A 19,347-nucleotide genomic window follows, 5' to 3' on the forward strand; every position below is an offset into this window, starting at 1 on the left:
ATGATGAGCATATTCTCCGATTTACTAGAAAATTGTATTGAAGTCTTCATGGATGACTTCACCGTCTACGGAAACTCATTTGACACTTGTCTAAATAATCTAGAGCTCGTGTTGAAGAGATGTGTGGAGAAGAGCCTGGTTCTTAACTATGAGAAATGCCATTTTATGGTAAAAGAAGGAATAGTGCTGGGTCATGTGATTTCGGAGAGGGAAATCGAAGTGGATAAGGCGAAAGTCAATTCTATCGCCAAACTGCCCTACCCAACTACAGTAAAGCACATACGGGCATTCCTTGGTCATGCAGGGTTCTACCGGTGATTCATCAAGGATTTCACCAAGATTGCTCAACCCATGACCAGACTTCTGCAACAAGATGTGCTGTTCGAGTTTGATGATGATTGCAAGGAGGCGTTCACAATTTTGAGAAGCAAGTTGGTGTCAGCCCCCATTATCCAACCTCCGGTCTGGGACTTACCATTCAAAATCATGTGTGATGCTAGCAACCATGCGGTTGGAGCAGTACTGGGGCAAAAGAAAGGAAAAGAGAGTTGCGTAATCTACTACGCATCCAAGACCTTGAACCCAGCTCAGTGCAGTCACACCACCACCGAGAAGGAGCTCTTGGCAGTTGTGTTTGCCATAGAAAAGTTTCGTTCCTATCTTTTAGGAACAAAAGCGATTGTCTACACGGACCATGCAGCTTTGAAATATTTGATGGCCAAAAAGGATCCAAGCCTCGGCTTATCAGATGGATTCTGCTGTTGCAAGAGTTCAATATTGAGATAAGAGACAAGAAGGGGGCATCCAATCTAGTGGCGGATCATTTGAGCCGGTTGCAACTGGAAGAAGATGACAGTATGCCTATTACCGACACCTTCCCAGACGAAAAACTATACTCTATATACACCCATACAGAAGGAGAAAAGCTGTATGGCGCCCTAACCAGCCAGGAGCCATGGTATGCTGATATATCTAACTACCTGATCACTAAGGAGCTACCCCCAGGGTTGACAAGGTTCGAGCAGAGGAAGCTACTTGTACAAGCCCAATTTTACTATTGGGAGGATCCATACCTATGGAGGATTGGAGCAGATCAAGTCATACGAAGATGCATACCAGAGGATGAGCATTCCCAAATATTGGATATGTGTCATGGAACAACATGCAATGGGCATTTTGGAGGGAAGCGCACAGCCCATAGGATTTTAGAAAGTGGATTTTACTGGCCAACTATATTTGCAGATGCAAGGAAGAGGGTACAGAGCTGCCCGAAGTGCCAGATGACTGGAGGTATTACCGCAAGGGACGAAATGCCACAAATCCACAAATCCCAATTATGCATGTTGAAATCTTTGATGTGTGGGGAATTGACTTTATGCACTACGCCAAAAACGCGCATACATAACGGATTTTATCTGTTATCTATGCGGAAAAACTTGCGTTAAGTATAGTGGTGTTATGTATGTGGCGCGCATACATAACGGAGAAAATTCGTTATCTATATAGTATTTTACATAACGGTATGATCCAAATACATAACGGAGAAAATCCGTTATCTATTGTACTTTACATAACGTTATAATCCAAATACATAACATAGTTATTTACGTTATCTATCTTTTTTTACATAACAATTCTGACTGTTATAAAAGTCAATTTTTATACGTTATCTTTACATTTATACATAACAATTATTTACCGTTATGTATGCTTTCTTATATTTCAACATATTTTTTATTTTCACAATTTTATTTATTTACTATTTCAATAAATAGAAATGATTCTAAAACAAAATATTGAAATCCATATAGTATTATCATAAAAAAGAATTCATACATCATTTGAATATAGTCAAAATTCAACAAATCCTCTATATAATACTATTATGCCTTACAAAAATACTAAATATATTAAATATGCAACTTGCTAGCCATCTGGTATAACTTTTCTTGTGAATTCACAAGCCTCTTCAGCTCAACATACGGCTCATTTAATCCACCACCACAAACCTGCCACAAAAGCATACAAAGAGCTAACCAAGAATATCAGCAAGATAGCTATAATAACATCATTTAAAAGTGATTCAGAAAAAATAAGCTACATTTCAATCTTACAGTGAGAAGCTGATTTAAGGTCTGTTCACGCTCATCATTACTCACAATACGGAATCTACCATCACGGCTCTTGGCTACAGCATCAATCACAAACCCCAAAATATAGTTTGTCGATTCAAGGGTCGTTTTGTCACCATCAGACATCTATTGACCCCTGTCTGAAACACCAAATAACTTTGCAACAAAATGCCATATTTATGGAACTATATCAAGACTATGATTGTGATCTGACAAATTAATCTTTTGCATAGTTCGTCTAAAACTCAGATCAATTATTTTCAATTAGTAACAGATCAAAAAGTTGATCACTAATTTCTTAGCAACAAATTACCGCAACTAACACGGTGCAATTGTAGCACAAAATAAGTAACCGAGTATCGTATCCACAGGGACTGAAAAACGAAACTACTTTAGCTATCTCCTAAACAGACTTAAGTAGTAGATAGGCAACAGAACGTAGAGATTGGTTGACTTAAACTAAAACGCAAATAACGATAATTAAAATCACGAAAGAAATATCAAATGTAAAAGACAACTGATCCTAGGGTAGTAAATTCATTAACTAAATCTACGTAATTAATCTATTAATCCTATGTACCAATTTTAATCCAGTTATGATGAGAGATCACTTAATTAATCAATTACTCTTGCTAGAGCAGCAACGATCGTAGATTAGTAAATTCTCTATCTCCGTTAGGTCTCAAGAAAATCCACTAACTCCTAATAGCTCCTAAGAATAGCTCCCTATGATCCACCTATCTCCGCTAAGTCTCAAGGTTAAAATCATATCATACATTCCTGAATCCGCTAAACAGTTATCTCCGCTAGGTCTCAAACCGAATAGCTAAACATGCAAACTATTGGCCAAATAATTCACAAGAAAACAAGCACCAGGAATTATGAATCATAAACTGGAAGGCACAAAGGTATTAACAAATAAATCACATAAATTCAATCAACTATTTACAAACCCTAGAATCAGCTAAAGGAAACTAGCTAGACATAGCAAAATAAAAGCTAAACATAATTAAATTGAACGCAATTGTAAAAATGAATTATATAAAAACCGCATGAAAACTGAAGTAGCGACTTGAATCTTCAATCTTGATCCAAGCCTTGAAAACTGAAAAGCAATAAAATTCTAAAAACTAAAGTATGAATGCTAGGGTTCGGGGGTTGTCAGGTGTACGTCAATAGGTCAAAAGAGGACCTATTTACAGATTTCAGATTTCCTTCGGATCACCATAGAAGTTGCCATGCAAAGTAGAATTCTAAAGGTAATAGAATCGTGTAAAATAAGGCAACTTTCCAGCTGGATGCGTGCTCCGGAAAATACTCCTACTCTCGCCGAATTCGCAGCTCTCGCCAGAGGAATGGATGTCACCAGGGTAACGGGTCACGCCAGAGGAATGAATGATTTCTTTGACCTCGTACATCGGAATGGGTCGCCAGCGGAATGGGTCGCCAGCGGAACGGTGATTTCTCTGGCTTCTCGATTCCGCTGTAATGGACTTTTGCGATTCCGCTGTACTGGAGACTTGATTTCGCTGACGCTGGCTTCTTGACTTCGCTGACTCCAAAGGAATGATCATTTCTCTGCTCTGGAGACCAGAACACCTAGAATACGCCAAATTCATCCAAAAATTCTCCAAAACTGCATTCTTCTATCTCGAAAGCCTAAATCTTCTGCAAAGCATAAAATATACCATAAACGCACCAATTTCCAGAAGATTATCTTAAAACATTCACATACAAACCCTTAAAAATAGAGTAAATTAAGCATAAATCAACTCCCCCACACTTAGCCTTTTGCTTGTCCTCAAGCAAAATCTATATGAATCCTAGGAAGAGATTGATTTCAACAATGTTCATTTCCATCCAAACATTCACAAAGTCAATTCAACACTTTACAATCAACATACATCTCTCGGTCATGCAAGTAACTCAAAGTTTAAGAAGCAACAAAAGAGTAATGCAAGTAATTCGATCAGACCCAATTCTCCGCTAGAAGTGAATTCCCTAATGTGATCGCCTTTATAATCAATATCACCAATTTTCACACTTTGTGTGCTTGAGATTTCGGCAGTTGAGCCATAATTCATGAAATAAAATCATTTGGATGTAATCCAAAGTCTTTTCACGTGGTTTCCCATGCTCATAGTTATCTAGAGGAGCAGAGACTCAGAGCTATCACATTTCAGAACAGGCCAGATGTTTCAGAGCTGGCAATTTTTAAAGTTGGCAATTCGTCCAACATTTTCACAGATAAGATACGATCGTAGGCAATCACAATGACAACACTCCTTCTAGCATCTACCGGACAAATCACGTTTTACTGACTTACAAAAGTGTTGCAACAAAACTCATAATTCTTTGCACCAACAAGAAACATAAATAAAAAGTAAAACAAGAATATCCTCCATTCATTCACAAACCCAAAATGCACATTGAAAACCATCTTCTCTTCCACAATGGTGAAACAAGAAACCAACACCTAAACTAGAAAGCAGTAAACGACACCAGATTTACGTGGTTCGGTCGAGAAGACCTACGTCCACGGGGATTTTGGGGGTTTTTCACTATAATTGAGAGAGTTACATTTTTACAAGAGATGAATGAATAATGAGATGATCCCCTCTAACCTACTACTAAGTCTCTATTTATAAGCATGTAAATAAGCCCTAGGGCCTCAAGCCCATTTACTAAGATAATTGGGCTTAAGCCCCTTTAATACATTGACCTTGGTCTGAATTGCCTATGCTTGCTTGACTACGCCGGAAGCTCTATTATTTCTTTTATTATCCCAAATCTCCAATTAAACCTGCACTGGTTAGCTTAATAATAATACTAATCATAAGCATAAATAGAAACGTTCCCATTATATAGTGCACAGCGCTGGTGCATATTTCAGTCCTCATCAGCTACTCCCCCCTGGTCTGGTTGAACCGGGTATTCTTCGTGTTCAGCCAGCGAAGTATATTTAAAGCCAGCGCTGTGCTGTTTTCCTTAATCCCTGCAAATCATGAAGACATAAGAGTTTTAATATTATAAGAAAGCAAAGATAAGCATTTTCCCCTTGACTTTGGAATTGTAGTTCCAAGTTAGATTTCCTTCTTGTTTGTTGAATGTTGACAAAGATAAATAATTTCCATTTCTTTGGGCGCATAAGAAGACCAGCGCTGAGAATACCCCATATTGAATACTTTGCATAGATAAGCAATATAAATGCTTTGTGTTGGATGAACCAGAAGACCGCTGCAAGAATACCCGAATAACATAGGAAGACCCGTGTCGAAGTTGAGAAATATGATACTCTGATCATGTGAGAAAACCCGTCATAAATATTTGTCGAGTCTGAACAATATACCCTGTTGTTGAGCGCGTAAAAAATCCAGCGCGTGAGAAGACCAATAGATAACATTGGCACGCCCAAGAGGCGGCTTACTTCTCGCTGAGCAGTGATTAGAATAGATCAAAACAACCCATAAAGCAGAGGCGCAAAATAGTGTAGCCCGTAGAGTAGAACAGAGAAATACCCCAGCCCGATCAGAGCAGAGAAATGCCTAGCCCAGTCAGAGCAGAGAAATACCTATCAGATCAGAGAAATTCCCATCAGAGCAGCTCGGTCAGAGCAGAGAAATTCCCATTAGAGCAGCTCGGTCAGAGCAGAGAAATACCCCAGCCCGGTCAGAGCAGAGAAGTACCCCAGCCCGATCAGAGCAGAGAAATGCATATCAGATCAGAGAAATGTCTTTTCAGAGCATAGAAACGTCCCTCAGAGCAGAGAATTGTCCCTCAGAGCAGCCCGGTCAGAGAGCAGAGAAATGCCCTTTCAGAGCAGAGAACTGTCCTTCAGAGCAGACAATTGTCCCTCAGAGCAGCCCGGTCAGAGCAGAGAAATGCCCTTTCAGAGCAGAGAACTGTCCCTCAGAGCAGAGAATTGTCCCTCATAGCAGCCCGGTCAGAGCAGAGAAATGCCCTTTCAGAGCAGAGAACTGTCCCTCAGAGCAGCCCGATCAGAGCAGAGAAATGCCCTTTCAGAGCAGAGAAATGCGGCAGAGTATTGAAATCATGCCAGAGCATTGGGATCACGGACGGCGGTAGAGCATTGGGATCACGGACGGTGGTTGAGCATTGGGATCACGGACGGTGGCTGAGCATTCGGATCACGGACGGTGGCTGAGCATTGGGATCACGGACGGTGGCTGAGCATTGGGATCACTGCAGAGCAGTGAAATCACGGTAGGGCAGTGAAATCACGGTAGAGCAGTGAAATCACGGCAGAGTAGTGAAATCACGGCGGAGCATTCCTCAGCTGCTTCCCTCACTTGTATGCATTCCTTTGCTGCTTCCCTCCTTTGCTGCTTCCCATCCAAGCTTGAACACTCTGCGCGGAGCATGGAAGACCCGGGGGGGTGCAACCAACTTTCGCGGCTTATGATTAAATAGTAGCCCTCTGCGCGGAGCATGGAAGGCCCGGATGGCACGACCAACTTTCGCGGCTTACGATTAAATAGTAACCCTCTGCGCGGAGCATGGAAGACCCGGATGGCACGACCAACTTTCGCGGCTTACGATTAAATAGTAACCCTCTGCGCGGAGCATGGAAGGCCCGGATGGCACGACCAACTTTCGCGGCTTACGATTAAATAGTAACCCTCTGCGCGGAGCATGGAAGGCCCGGATGGCACGACCAACTTTCGCGTGTTACGATTAAATAGTAACCCTCTGCGCGGAGCATGGAAGGCCCGGATGGCACGACCAACTTTCGCGGCTTACGATTAAATAGTAACCATCTGCGCGGAGCATGGAAGGCCCGGATGGCACGACCAACTTTCGCGGCTTACGATTAAATAGTAACCCTCTGCGCGGAGCATGGAAGGCCCGGATGGCACGACCAACTTTCGCGGCTTACGATTAAATAGTAACCCTCTGCGCGGAGCATGGAAGGCCCAGATGGCACGACCAACTTTCGCGGCTTACGATTAAATAGTAACCCTCTGCGCGGAGCATGGAAGGCCCGGATGGCACGACCAACTTTCGCGGCTTACGATTAAATAGTAACCCTCTGCGCGGAGCATGGAAGGCCCGGATGGCACGACCAACTTTTGCGGCTTACGATTAAATAGTAACCCTCTGCGCGGAGCATGGAAGGCCCGGATGGCACGACCAACTTTCGCGGCTTACGAGCGCTTCCCTCTGTTCTGGTGGAGCATGATCCCTCTGCTCTGCTGGAGCATGATCCCTCTGTTTTTCCCTTGACTTGCTGAGAAGCAATTTTTGAATTTGAAAATTGGGGACTACGGGTATACACCCTACTCCCCCCTCTGGTGACATGTGCAATACTCTGTTATGAACATGTTAAGTGTGTGTGTGTTTGGTGCTCATGCTTGTGATGATTGCGAGAGAGTTAGCATAACTATAGTTCCCAAGTAACATAATTCAAGTTGCAGTTCAAGCCCTAGCACATATGCAGAAGGTGTGCAGCTTCGTGTACTTAGTCAATTCATAATCTAGCCCTAGGCACATATGCAGAAGGTGTGCAGCTTCTAAGACATAATTATTATTGCATAAATCTCAGTACAGATCATATAAGTCATGGTTTTGCCCAAGTAAACAAGTAGAATATTTTCCAAATCCCTATCCTGCTTACATGTTCCCATAAACTACCCTAAGATCATAATTATGCCTAGTAATAAAGCATAATACTCCCCCATCATGCTCACATGCTTCCACGAGATAAAGTTCACCGAAGTACCTGAATTACCACTTACAAGTGGTTTACCGTTTTCACGTTATGGCGGTTCCCATATTTTGTTCAAAGCTTTCCCAAATTTAATTTCCCTGTGCTACAAGATCTCTTAGGCACAGATATTAGTATAAATATGAAAGCCCCTTTAAGACAGGGCTGCAAAGAGAATCCGAACCCTAGATTATATAATTCATTGCCACAACTTGATTCTCATATTCATATACCGATGAATTCATTCAAATTTTCAAATCCCATCAAAGATCATATAAATCATGATTTTGCTCAAGTGATAAAATATCACATATCCCAATCATGCTCCTCCCATTGATAGAGTTCAGCGAAATACCTGAATTACCACTTACTAGTGGGTTACCCTGTTTTACATTATGGTATTTACCATAATTGTTCAAATCATTCCCCAAATTTATTTATCCTGTGCTACAAAAATTCTTAAGCACATATATATTAGTAAAATATGAGAGCCCTTAGAGATAGGGCTGTAAATCAATTAACAAGTAAAAAAGTGTACGCTTCGCTTTTGCCAAGTAACAGTGCCGCCCTAAACATTTATTCCACCGAATAAAAGTTATGAGAATCCCCAAAAATGACACATAAATTAGAATATTTGTGTCCCAATGGCTGAAATTCACAATCCTGAAATCACGATTCTCAAAGAGAAAGAATAATGGATAAACAATAATTATTTGTCAGTGCATATGATATGAAACCACGAATTCAATAATGTCTTTAACCCAAAAACCCATGTCATGGTTAGTCTTTTTTGTGAGTATGTTCAACAGCCCTGTCTTGACGCTATAACATTCCCCAAAAATTGAGCCTAGGATCCGAGCAAGTAACTAGCGGAGCTGTCATTTGTCCCCTTGTCATGAGCTCCCATTAATAAACCATATTTGGTCTTGGCTAGGCAATCGTAGTGCTTTCAACAACGAGCAAGTGTTGAAATATCCGTCTTGGTGGTCCTGAACTCACAATGCGAAATCAGGGCTAAGTTAGTCCAACAAAATGACAGAATTAATCCCCAAAATCAGAGCAAAAATCATAGCTAAATCACTCTCAAGTTTAGAGTTATACCACAGTAATATCAAGTCCCAAAAACCATAATAGCATCATAATACTATGAAGTAAAATCACAACAATAACAAGCTCAAAAATCCCAAGAATCAACACAGGGCAAAACAGAAGAACTTCCCCCAAATCCTCTATTCTTTTTTTTCGTGAAACTCTGCCCTTCCAGCCCCAAAATGATAGATTCACTTACACCTCGATCAAAATCAAATAGAGAGAGAGACATAGCAGCAAAAATAAATAGAAACGAAGCTATCACAGAATCAATTCACATGTACATATTTCCCAAATCAATTCTAGGCTTCTAGCAGCTTAAGGCAATAACAAAGATCAGCAACAGTCGTCATGAATAATTAAGTATATAAACACATTCAAACTCTCTCAAACCCCCAACATCTCATCACAGGTATCTATTGGATCAATAACTTAACATAATAACATGAGACCGGAGCTTATCAGATTATCTATTGATTCAATAACTCAAGTCATTGTGATCATCCCCAAGTAAATCAATCCCACAAATCATTCGCAAGAGCGTTAAATACTCAGTAGGTAGTAAACTTAGCTTAGGAAGAGGAAGAGTAAACTGTCCTGTTCAATCGAACCGTGACACTACGGTCAGGTGGAGCACGGCGACGAGCGAGCCCTGCTGCTCTCGGAGCTTAGCACAATTGTTGATGAGTAGCTTTACTTCTCATTGGAGTCGATCAGTGGTGGCACCCCTGGATAAAGACGTTGGTGGAGATACAGCGAATGGCCAGATTTGCCATGAACGGCTGCATAAGTTTCCTGCTACTGGGGAATGAACTTCGTTGATTCTGATTTTGCCCTCAAACCCATTTGAATCAAAGGAGATGAGAAACTGAGTGGAGTATCGCTTGACCCTGATCCTCTGTTCGTGCTCTGCTGCGACTGGGCGTTTGATAATTCAAGTAGAAATGAGCCTTCGCTGGTAATTTGCTAGGAAACACAGGAAAGCATAAAGGAGCATCATGATTTGTCATAATTTGCACGAAATTGCTAACAAATACGTATTGAGTAAGAAAATTGGGGATCTTCCCCTGCCCATGGTCGACGAGTCGTTTCCCGATTTCAGCGAGAGAAATACGGTGGATCGGCGACGTGTGCCGATTAGACGAGCCGGCTCAACGGAGCTGCTTCTCAGATAGAGGAAGGCAGCAAGCGCCCTTGGGCCGTGAATCGCGGTGGTCGAGCTCGGCCGGGTGAAAGTCGGAAAGGGGATCCAATCTGGATCTGTGAGAGAGAGATCGACGACAGGAGGTTCCATTGTTGTTTGAAATTCAGGCTCGATTTTGATTTTGGGGCTCTCGATCGGATTTCTTGAGGAAACATCTGATGGAAATTTGGGGGAACGACACATAGAGATTTCTTATTTTTATTGAGGTGGCGATCTGCCATGATTTTCGATGGGGGAGGCGGCGGCGGCCGTTTCTTGGTCGAAATATTTTCAGAGAAGCGAGCTGGTGGAGATATGCCTCTTTGCATATCAATGGCGGCCACCAGATCCCGTAAATCCCGCTAGCTGAATCCGCTAACCTATCTTGGAGTTTTCTGGAATTAGAAAGATAATTCGATGAACAATAACCGGAAAACAATGAATCTCATGCCTTAGCTCGATTTTCCCACAGACGGCGCCAGTTGGTGAAACAAGAAACCAACACCTAAACTAGAAAGCAGTAAACGACACCAGATTTACATGGTTCGGTCGAGAAGACCTGCGTCCACGGGGGTTTTGGGGGTTTTTCACTATAATCGAGAGAGTTACATTTTTACAAGAGATGAATGAATAATGAGATGATCCCCTCTAACCTACTACTAAGTCTCTATTTATAAGCATGTAAATAAGCCCTAGGGCCTCAAGCCCATTTACTAAGATAATTGGGCTTAAGCCCCTTTAATACATTGACCTTGGTCTGAATTGCCTATGCTTGCTTGACTACGCCGGAAGCTCTATTATTTCTTTTATTATCCGAAATCTCCAATTAAACCTGCACTGGTTAGCTTAATAATAATACTAATCATAAGCATAAATAGAAACGTTCCCATTATATAGTGCACAACGCTGGTGCATATTTCAGTCCTCATCACACAAATTCATAAAAATTAGCCAGATTCGAGACCAAAAACTAAGCATAGAAAAATCAATTTCGCCCAATTTTTTGAAAAATAAAAGCTCCAAAACACCCCCCCACACTTAAAGCATGCCATGTCCTCAGGGCGTAAAAGAAATAAGAAGAGTGTAGAAAACATCCCTGATTATTGGCATTGACATACTGAATCATCGTGAAAGGCGGTGAAGAGGGGGATTTGCGGTCTGTTGCAGTGGGAGAGTAGCGGCACTGGGTAGGGCAGCGAAGAGTAGAAAAGGCTGCGCTGGACAGGGCAGCGAAGCGAGTGGCTCCTCTGGACAGGAAGACCTCTAGAAATCTGGTAGAGAAACACATGTTCCTCTGGCGGTGGTAAAGCGCGAGTTCACGTGACTTCCAAACACCGCACTAAAAACCCAAACAAAACAAAGAAACAAAGAAAAACAAAATGAAACTGGAAGAAAAACAAAACAAAAACAACCAGTTGGGTTACCTCCCATCAAGTGCTTAATTTAACGTCTAGAGCTCGACGATACCTCAAACTCATGGGTCATTGAATGTGACAACTTCAAGACCACGATCCACGTTTGACTTGAAGTATGGTTTGAGACGATGACCATTGACAGTAAAGGTAGTGCCATCAGCGGCAAACAACTCATACGTCCCATTCCAATTGCTCTTATGTACCACATATGGCCCTGTCCATCTTGATTGCAGCTTGCCAGGAAACAAACGTAATTTCGAATTGTATAAAAGTACCTCATCTCCTGGCTTGATTTCCTTGGTGCGGATGCTCAAATCATGGAATTTCTTGGCCCTCTCTTTGTAGATGCGGGAACTCTCATAGGCCTCATTCCTCCATTCATCTAACTTCGTCAATAGATCTCGCCTTGTGTGACCGGCCTCCTTGAACTCCAAATTGATTCTCCTCGTCGCCCAATATGCCTTATGCTCAATCTCAACAGGTAAATGACATGACTTGCCAAAGACAAGTTGATAGGGAGACATACCAATCGGAGTTTTGTAGGCAGTGCGATACGCCCAAAGAGCATCATCTAGGTGCTTCGCCCAATCCTTCTTGTTGGCCACACTTTTCTCCAAGATTTGCTTGATCTCTCGATTAGCCAATTCCGCCTGTCCATTAGCTTGAGGATGATATGGAGTCATCACCTTGTGCTTTACTCCATACTTTGCCAACACACTTGCTAGTAACTTGTTGTTGAAGTGCGACCCCCCATCACTAAGAAACGCTCTCGGTGCTCCGAACCGAGTCAAAATATTCTTTTGCAAGAATTTAATGACTACCTTGGAATCATTGGTGGTAGTTGGGATCGCCTCCACCCATCGAGACACATACTCCACTGCAAGCAAAATATAGGAAAAACCACAAGACGTAGGGAAAGGACCCATGAAGTCAATTCCCCAAACATCAAATAGCTCTACCTCGACAATGATGTTCTGTGGCATCTCATCCCGCTTGGTAATGTTGCCCATGCGCTGGCATCGATCACAAGACTTCACGAAAGCATGGCAATCTGCGAAAATTGAAGGCCAATAGAATCCACTATGATTTACCTTCATGGCAGTGCGGTTGGCAGCAAAGTGGCCTCCACTAGGTGAGCTATGGCATTCTTCAATGATCTTTGGCCATTCATGCTCTCTAACACATCGCCGAATAAAGCCATCGGCGCACCTCCGGTATAGGTAAGGATCCTCCCAATAATAGAACTTCACATCATGGAGGAACTTCTTCTTTTGATAGTGCGACAATCCCTCTGGAAGAGCTCCAATAACCAAGTAATTGCTATACTTTGCATACCAAGGATCCTTAAATAACAGAGCCCATATCTGCTCATCGGGGAAAGACTCATTAATGGCCATCTTCGGATCATCCCCCTCGATCGGATTCTCCAGTCGAGACAAGTGGTCAGCTACCACGTTCCCACATCCCTTTCGATCTCGGATCTCCATATCAAACTCTTGAAGTAACAGGATCCATCGAATCAAGCGGGGTTTGGAGTCCTTCTTCGTGAACAAGTAGCGGATGGCAGCATGATCAGTGTATACAATTGAATGAGTTCCAATCAAATAAGAACGGAACTTATCAAAAGCATACACCACAGCTAGCAGCTCCTTCTCCGTGGTTGTGTAATTCCTCTGAGCAGAATCCAAAGTTTTACTAGTGTAGTAGATTACCTTGAATAACTTATCTCGCTTTTGCCCCAACACAGCTCCCACGGCCCAATCGCTAGCATCGCACATCAACTCAAACGGAGCACTCCAATCCGGCGTGATCAACACTGGCGTAGAGATCAGCGCGGCTTTCAACTTCTCAAAGGAGACGCGGCATTCATCGGTGAAGACAAACTCCACATCCTTCTCTAGTAAAGCACAAAGTGGCTTGGACAGCTTGGAGAAATCTTTGATGAAGCACCTATAAAATCCTGCATGCCCAAGAAAGCTCCGCACTGATTTCACAGAAGTTGGCGGCGGCAACTTTTCAATGGCCACGATCTTAGCACGATCCACCTCCAAACCTTGGGCAGAGACCTTATGCCCCAAAACAATGCCCTCACGAACCATGAAGTGGCATTTTTCCCAATTAAGCACTAGAGACGTCTCCTCACAACGCTGCAATACTTGCGACAAATTGTCCAAGCAATTATCAAAAGAAGATCCAAAGACAGAGAAATCGTCCATAAATACCTCCATGATATTTTCAATCATCCCATGGAAAATCGCCATCATGCAGCGCTGGAAAGTGGCAGGAGCATTGCAAAGACCAAAAGAAATCCTCCTAAAAGCAAAGATGCCATAGGGACAAGTAAACGCGGTCTTATGCTGATCCTCCGGGGCTATCATGATTTGATTGTAGCCTGAGTATCCATCCAGAAAGCAGTAGTACTCGTATCCTGCCAATCGGTCAAGCATCTGATCAATAAACGGCAAAGGAAAATGATCCTTACGTGTGGCTACATTCAAGGCTCGGTAATCAATGCACACGCGCCATCCTGTGACCAGCCTCGTAGCTATGAGCTCATCTCTCTCATCCTTAACCACAATCATGCCTCCCTTCTTAGAGACAACTTGAGTTAGGCTGACCCACTCACTATCAGAGATGGCATAAATAATGCCGGCATCCAACCACTTGAGCACCTCCTTTCTCACAACTTCTTGCATCGCCGGATTCAAACGCCGCTGCGGCTGCACCTTAGGCTTGTATTCCTGCTCCAATAAAATACGATGCATGCAAATAGAAGGACTAATTCCTTTGATGTCGGAAATAGACCATCCTATAGCAAACTTGTATTTCCTTAGAACTCGCATCAACTTCTCCAACTCCAACGGAGATAAATAGGCAGATACAATAACAGGAAAAGTTTCATTGTCACCCAAAAATTGATACTTCAAGTGATCAGGAAGCGGTTTCAGCTCAAGTTTGGGTGTGGCTGCAGCTCTGGATGACTCCGCTGGCCTAGCTGATTCCGCTGGCCCGGATGATTTCTCTGGCCCGGGTGATTTCGCTGGCTCGGGTGATTCCTCTGGCGCAGAGGATTCTTTTTCTTTTTCTTTTGCCACCGACTTGCTTCCCCCATCAACAGGTTTGTGAATATCCATGTAAGGCACATGATCGATGAGATGTCTCTTTATGGCCTCCAGCTCTGCAATATAATCTAAGATCTCATCACACGCCTCGTCTAGATTGGAATATGGATATAAGGACCGTGTGATGCACTCCTCCAAGGGATCGTCTACAGCTGCAGGGAAATCTATCACAGATTCAATCATGTTTCACTCATCCATCTGCGGCTCGGCTGGTTTTCTCATAGCGTCATAGATAGATAGAGTCAATTTTTCATTATTGACTATAAATGTGAGATCTCCATCCTGTACATCAATAAGAGCACGGCCGGTAACTAGGAATGGACGCCCCATAATCAATGGAGTATTCTTGTCCTCCGGCATGTCCAAGACCACAAAGTCCGCAGGAAGAATAAATTGCTCCACCTGCACAAGAACATCCTCCACAACTCCCTTGGGATATGTGATGGAACGATCTGCCATCTGCAAAGCAATAGAGGTAGGCTTCATTTCTCCAATCTCCAACCGGTTGAAAATAGAGAGAGGCATCAGATTGATGCTTGCCCCTAAGTCACAAAGAACGCGGGAGAAATTCTGCCCTCCAATCACACAAGCGATAGTAAAGCTGCCAGGATCCTTTTGCTTCAATGGTAGCTTCCTTTGTAGCACTGCACTGCATTCCTCGGAGAGATTAATCGTCTCATATTTCCCCAACTTTCTCTTGTTGGAGACTGCATCCTTGAGGAACTTGGCATAACCTGGCATATCTCTTAAAGCATCAAGTAAAGGAATGTTGATGTGAAGCTTTGAAAACATCTCCATGAACTTGGCTAACTTCTGATCCATCTTTGGCTTTGCCAGGCTATTCGGGAAGGGTGCTATAGGCTTGTACTCTGGCCTGGAAAATGTAGGAGTAGGAATAGGCTTCTTAACTGCAGAGGTTTTTGATGTTCCCTTAGAAGTAGGCGGTGAATCGCACACAATCGTCTCCAGGTCATCCTCCTCCATAATCTCTACATTTTCTTCCTTTCCATTCTTGCCATTCCGCTGCTCTGATTGATTTCGCTGCTTTGCAGAGGAATGGTGATTCCTCTGCTCTGGGTGATCTCGCTGCTCTGCAGAGGAATGGTGATCCCTCTGTTCTGTATGATTTTGATATTGAGTTCCGCTCCTTAGATGAATCGCATTACACTGATTTTTAGGATTGATCTCAGTGTTGCTAGGAAACTTTCCTGGTGTGTGCTGCGCAGCTGCTTGGTTGGCAATCTGACCAACTTGAGTCTCCAAAATCTGTACTTGCTTCGACAGTGATGAAAAATTATTCCCAATGTTACCCACTTGAGACTCCAAGTTAGTCATCCTTGAATTAACAGTTGTCTTCATGCTAGACATATCTGTTAACATCTGCTGCATCATATCCTCCATTGATGCATTCTTCGGCTTATTTATAACTCCTCCGCTAGATACAGAGAATCCAGGTGGAGGCTGCAAAGCATTGCTCGGATTTCCGTAAGAAAGGTTATGATGCGGACGTGCTCCTGGCTGGAACTGCTGCTGACCCTGCTGAAATTGTGGACCTCTGCCATACATTCCTGGCTGTCCTCGCTGGAAATTCCCATAATTTCTGCCATTCACGTAATTGACATCTTCCATGGCTGATGGGTCTATCACAGTTTGCTCATGACGTCCAACATTCAACGCACCAATTTTTGTAGTTAGTTCTGCCAGCTGTGTAGCCATCACTGCTTGTTGAGTCACCATTGCTGCCATAGGATCAGAACTTGACGCAGCTGCAACCTTCTTTAATTGAACTCGCTCAGATGGCCATTGGTAGCTCGTAGAAGCCATACTATCAATAATGCTCCATGCTTCAGAACTACTTTTCTGGAGTAGAGATCCACCTGCAGCTGTATCCATGTGCATCCTTGTACGCTCCCCGCAGGCATTGTAGAACATTATCACAAGCGTGCCTTCATCAAAACCATGGCTTGAGCACTTTCTGAGCTTCTCCTGATACCTCTTCCAAGTCTCCGCTAACTTTTCTCCATCGTACTGCTGAAATTGTACGATGTCCATCTTCAGTTTCAACGTAAGGCCAGGCGGATGAAACTTGCGTAGGAATGCATAAGCCAAATCCTCCCACACGATATTCTCTCCCAGCTACAGCGTATGATACCACGACTTCGCCTTATCCCGCAGTGAGAAAGGAAAAAGACGAAGACGGATAATGTCGTCGGGGACACCATTCATCTTCACCGTGCTACACAGCTCCAGGAAATGCGCCAGGTGCGCATTAGGGTCTTCGATCGCTTGTTCACCATATTGGCTTTGTTGGACCATCGTGATCAAGCCCGTTTTCAGCTCAAAGTTGTTGACGTTCACTCGTAGAGGCTCCTGATACACATACTGTGGTATGAATGCTTCATTGATGGCTGGTTGCTTCTGACCCTCTTCAGCCTCCGATTTATCAATCAGCTTCTTCAATTGCTCTTGCAGAGCTCGCATTTGAATTTGGATTTGCTCAGGAGTAGCCATCGTGTTTGTCTCAACTTGATTGTTCTGCTTCTTAAGATCGCGCAAAGTCTTGTTGATTTCAAGGTCCAACTCAAAAAGAGGATTTCCGTGAGATCTAGTGTTCATGCGCACCCTACAAAACCACACTAAAAAAAATTAAAACAGAAAAAAAAATAAAAACAAATAAAAGCCTGAAGTACTATAAAGTCCTATCGGAAATATTAAAGCAACTTCTTGACAATCCCCGGCAACGGCGCCAAAAATTTGATCACTAATTTCTTAGCAACAAATTACCGCAACTAACACGGTACAATTGTAGCACAAAATAAGTAACCGAGTATCGTATCCACAGGGACTGAAAAACGAAACTACTTTAGCTATCTCCTAAACAGACTTAAGTAGTAGACAGGCAACAGAACGTAGAGATTGGTTGACTTAAACTAAAACGCAAATAACGATAATTAAAAGATCGTAGGAAAAATCAAATATAAAAGACAACTGATCCTAAGGTAGTAAATTCATTAACTAAATCTACGTAATTAATCTATTAATCCTATGTACCAATTTTAATCTAGTTATGATGAGAGATCACTTAATTAATCAATTACTCTCGCTAGAGCAGCAACGATCGTAGATTAGTAAATTCTCTATCTCCGTTAGGTCTCAAGAAAATCCACTAACTCCCAATAGCTCCTAAGAATAGCTCCCTATGATCCACATATCTCCGCTAAGTCTCAAGGTTAAAATCATATCATACATTTCTGAATCCGCTAAACAGTTATCTCCGCTAGGTCTCAAACCCAATAGCTAAACATGCAAACTATTGGCCAAATAATTCACAAGAAAACAAGCACCAGGAATTATGAATTATAAACTGGAAGGCACAAAGGTATTAACAAATAAATCACATAAATTCAATCAACTATTTACAAACCCTAGAATCAGCTAAAGGAAACTAGCTAGACATAGCAAAATAAAAGCTAAACATAATTAAATTGAACGCAATTGTAAAAACGAATTATATAAAAACCGAATGAAAACTGAAGTACTTGAATCTTCAATCTTGATCCAAGCCTTGAAAACTGAAAAGCAATAAAATTCTAAAAACTAAAGTATGAATGCTAGGGTTCGGGGGTTGTCAGGTGTACGTCAATAGGTCAAAAGAGGACCTATTTATAGATTTCAAATTTCCTTCGGATCACCATAGAAGTTGCCATGCAAAGTAGAATTCTAAAGGTAATAGAATCGTGTGAAATAAGGCAACTCTCCAGCTGGATGTGCGCTCCAGAAAATACTCCTACTCTCGCCGAATTCACAACTCTCGCCAGAGGAATGGATGTCACCAGGGTAACGGGTCACGCCAGAGAAATGACGATTTCTCTGCTATCGCCAGAGGAATGGGTCGCCAGCGGAATGGTGATTTCTCTGGCTTCTCGATTCCGCTGTAATGGACTTTTGCGATTCCGCTGTAATGGCTTCTCTCCCCTCTGCTCTGATTATTGACTCCTCTGGTGATGACTTCGCTACACTGGCTTCTTGATTTCGCTGACTCCAGAGAAATGGTGATTTCTCTGGCGATTGATTCTGCTGCACTAGAGACTTGAGGTCTTTGATTTCTCTGACTCCAAAGGAATGATGATTTCTCCGCTCTGGAGACCAGAACACCTAGAATACGCCAAATTCATCCAAAAATTCTCCAAAACTGCATTCTTCTATCTCGAAAGCCTAAATCTTCTGCAAAGCATAAAATATACCATAAACGCACCAATTTCCAGAAGATTATCTTAAAACATTCACATACAAACCCTTAAAAATAGAGTAAATTAAGCATAAATCAGTAACATAATAATGTAAAATAAACCTGATAACCTAGACAATCAGCTGCACTGATACAAGCACCCTCCTGCAGCAGAAGTTCAACAACCTCAATTGAACCCCTCACTGCACTCCAATGCAAAGCTGCTTTTCCAATACGATTATGTGCATTAGTATCACCTCCATGTTGTCAACAACAAATCTATTTCATGACAATCTAATGAATCTCCAGATGCTAAACTATATATCTCAAAAATATTATTTCCCAAGATAGAAAGCAGGTTTCTGTTATCTTGGAACTCAACTTAATTCAACAAGAAACTCAACAGCCCTCACAAATATAACCAAGAATCACCAACAAAATGTACACAAAATA

At 42.4% G+C, this 19,347-nt stretch overlaps 1 protein-coding gene across 1 annotated transcript; it reads right to left on the reverse strand.

Annotated features, from left to right (window-relative positions):
- Positions 1–1,797: 1,797 nt before the first annotated feature.
- On the reverse strand, positions 1,798–2,272 carry LOC130988988 (ATP-dependent zinc metalloprotease FTSH 7, chloroplastic-like). The gene is made up of 2 exons (XM_057912978.1): positions 2,115–2,272; positions 1,798–2,009 (listed from the first exon to the last, which is right to left on the reverse strand). The coding sequence occupies exons 1-2, from the start codon at positions 2,256–2,258 to the stop codon at positions 1,911–1,913; spliced, it is 243 nt and encodes an 80-aa protein (XP_057768961.1). The 5' UTR covers positions 2,259–2,272; the 3' UTR covers positions 1,798–1,910.
- Between the last annotated feature and the right edge of the window lie 17,075 nt (positions 2,273–19,347).

This window comes from Salvia miltiorrhiza, chromosome 6 (genome assembly GCF_028751815.1).
Source record: "Salvia miltiorrhiza cultivar Shanhuang (shh) chromosome 6, IMPLAD_Smil_shh, whole genome shotgun sequence".
Lineage (NCBI taxonomy): Eukaryota > Viridiplantae > Streptophyta > Magnoliopsida > Lamiales > Lamiaceae > Salvia > Salvia miltiorrhiza.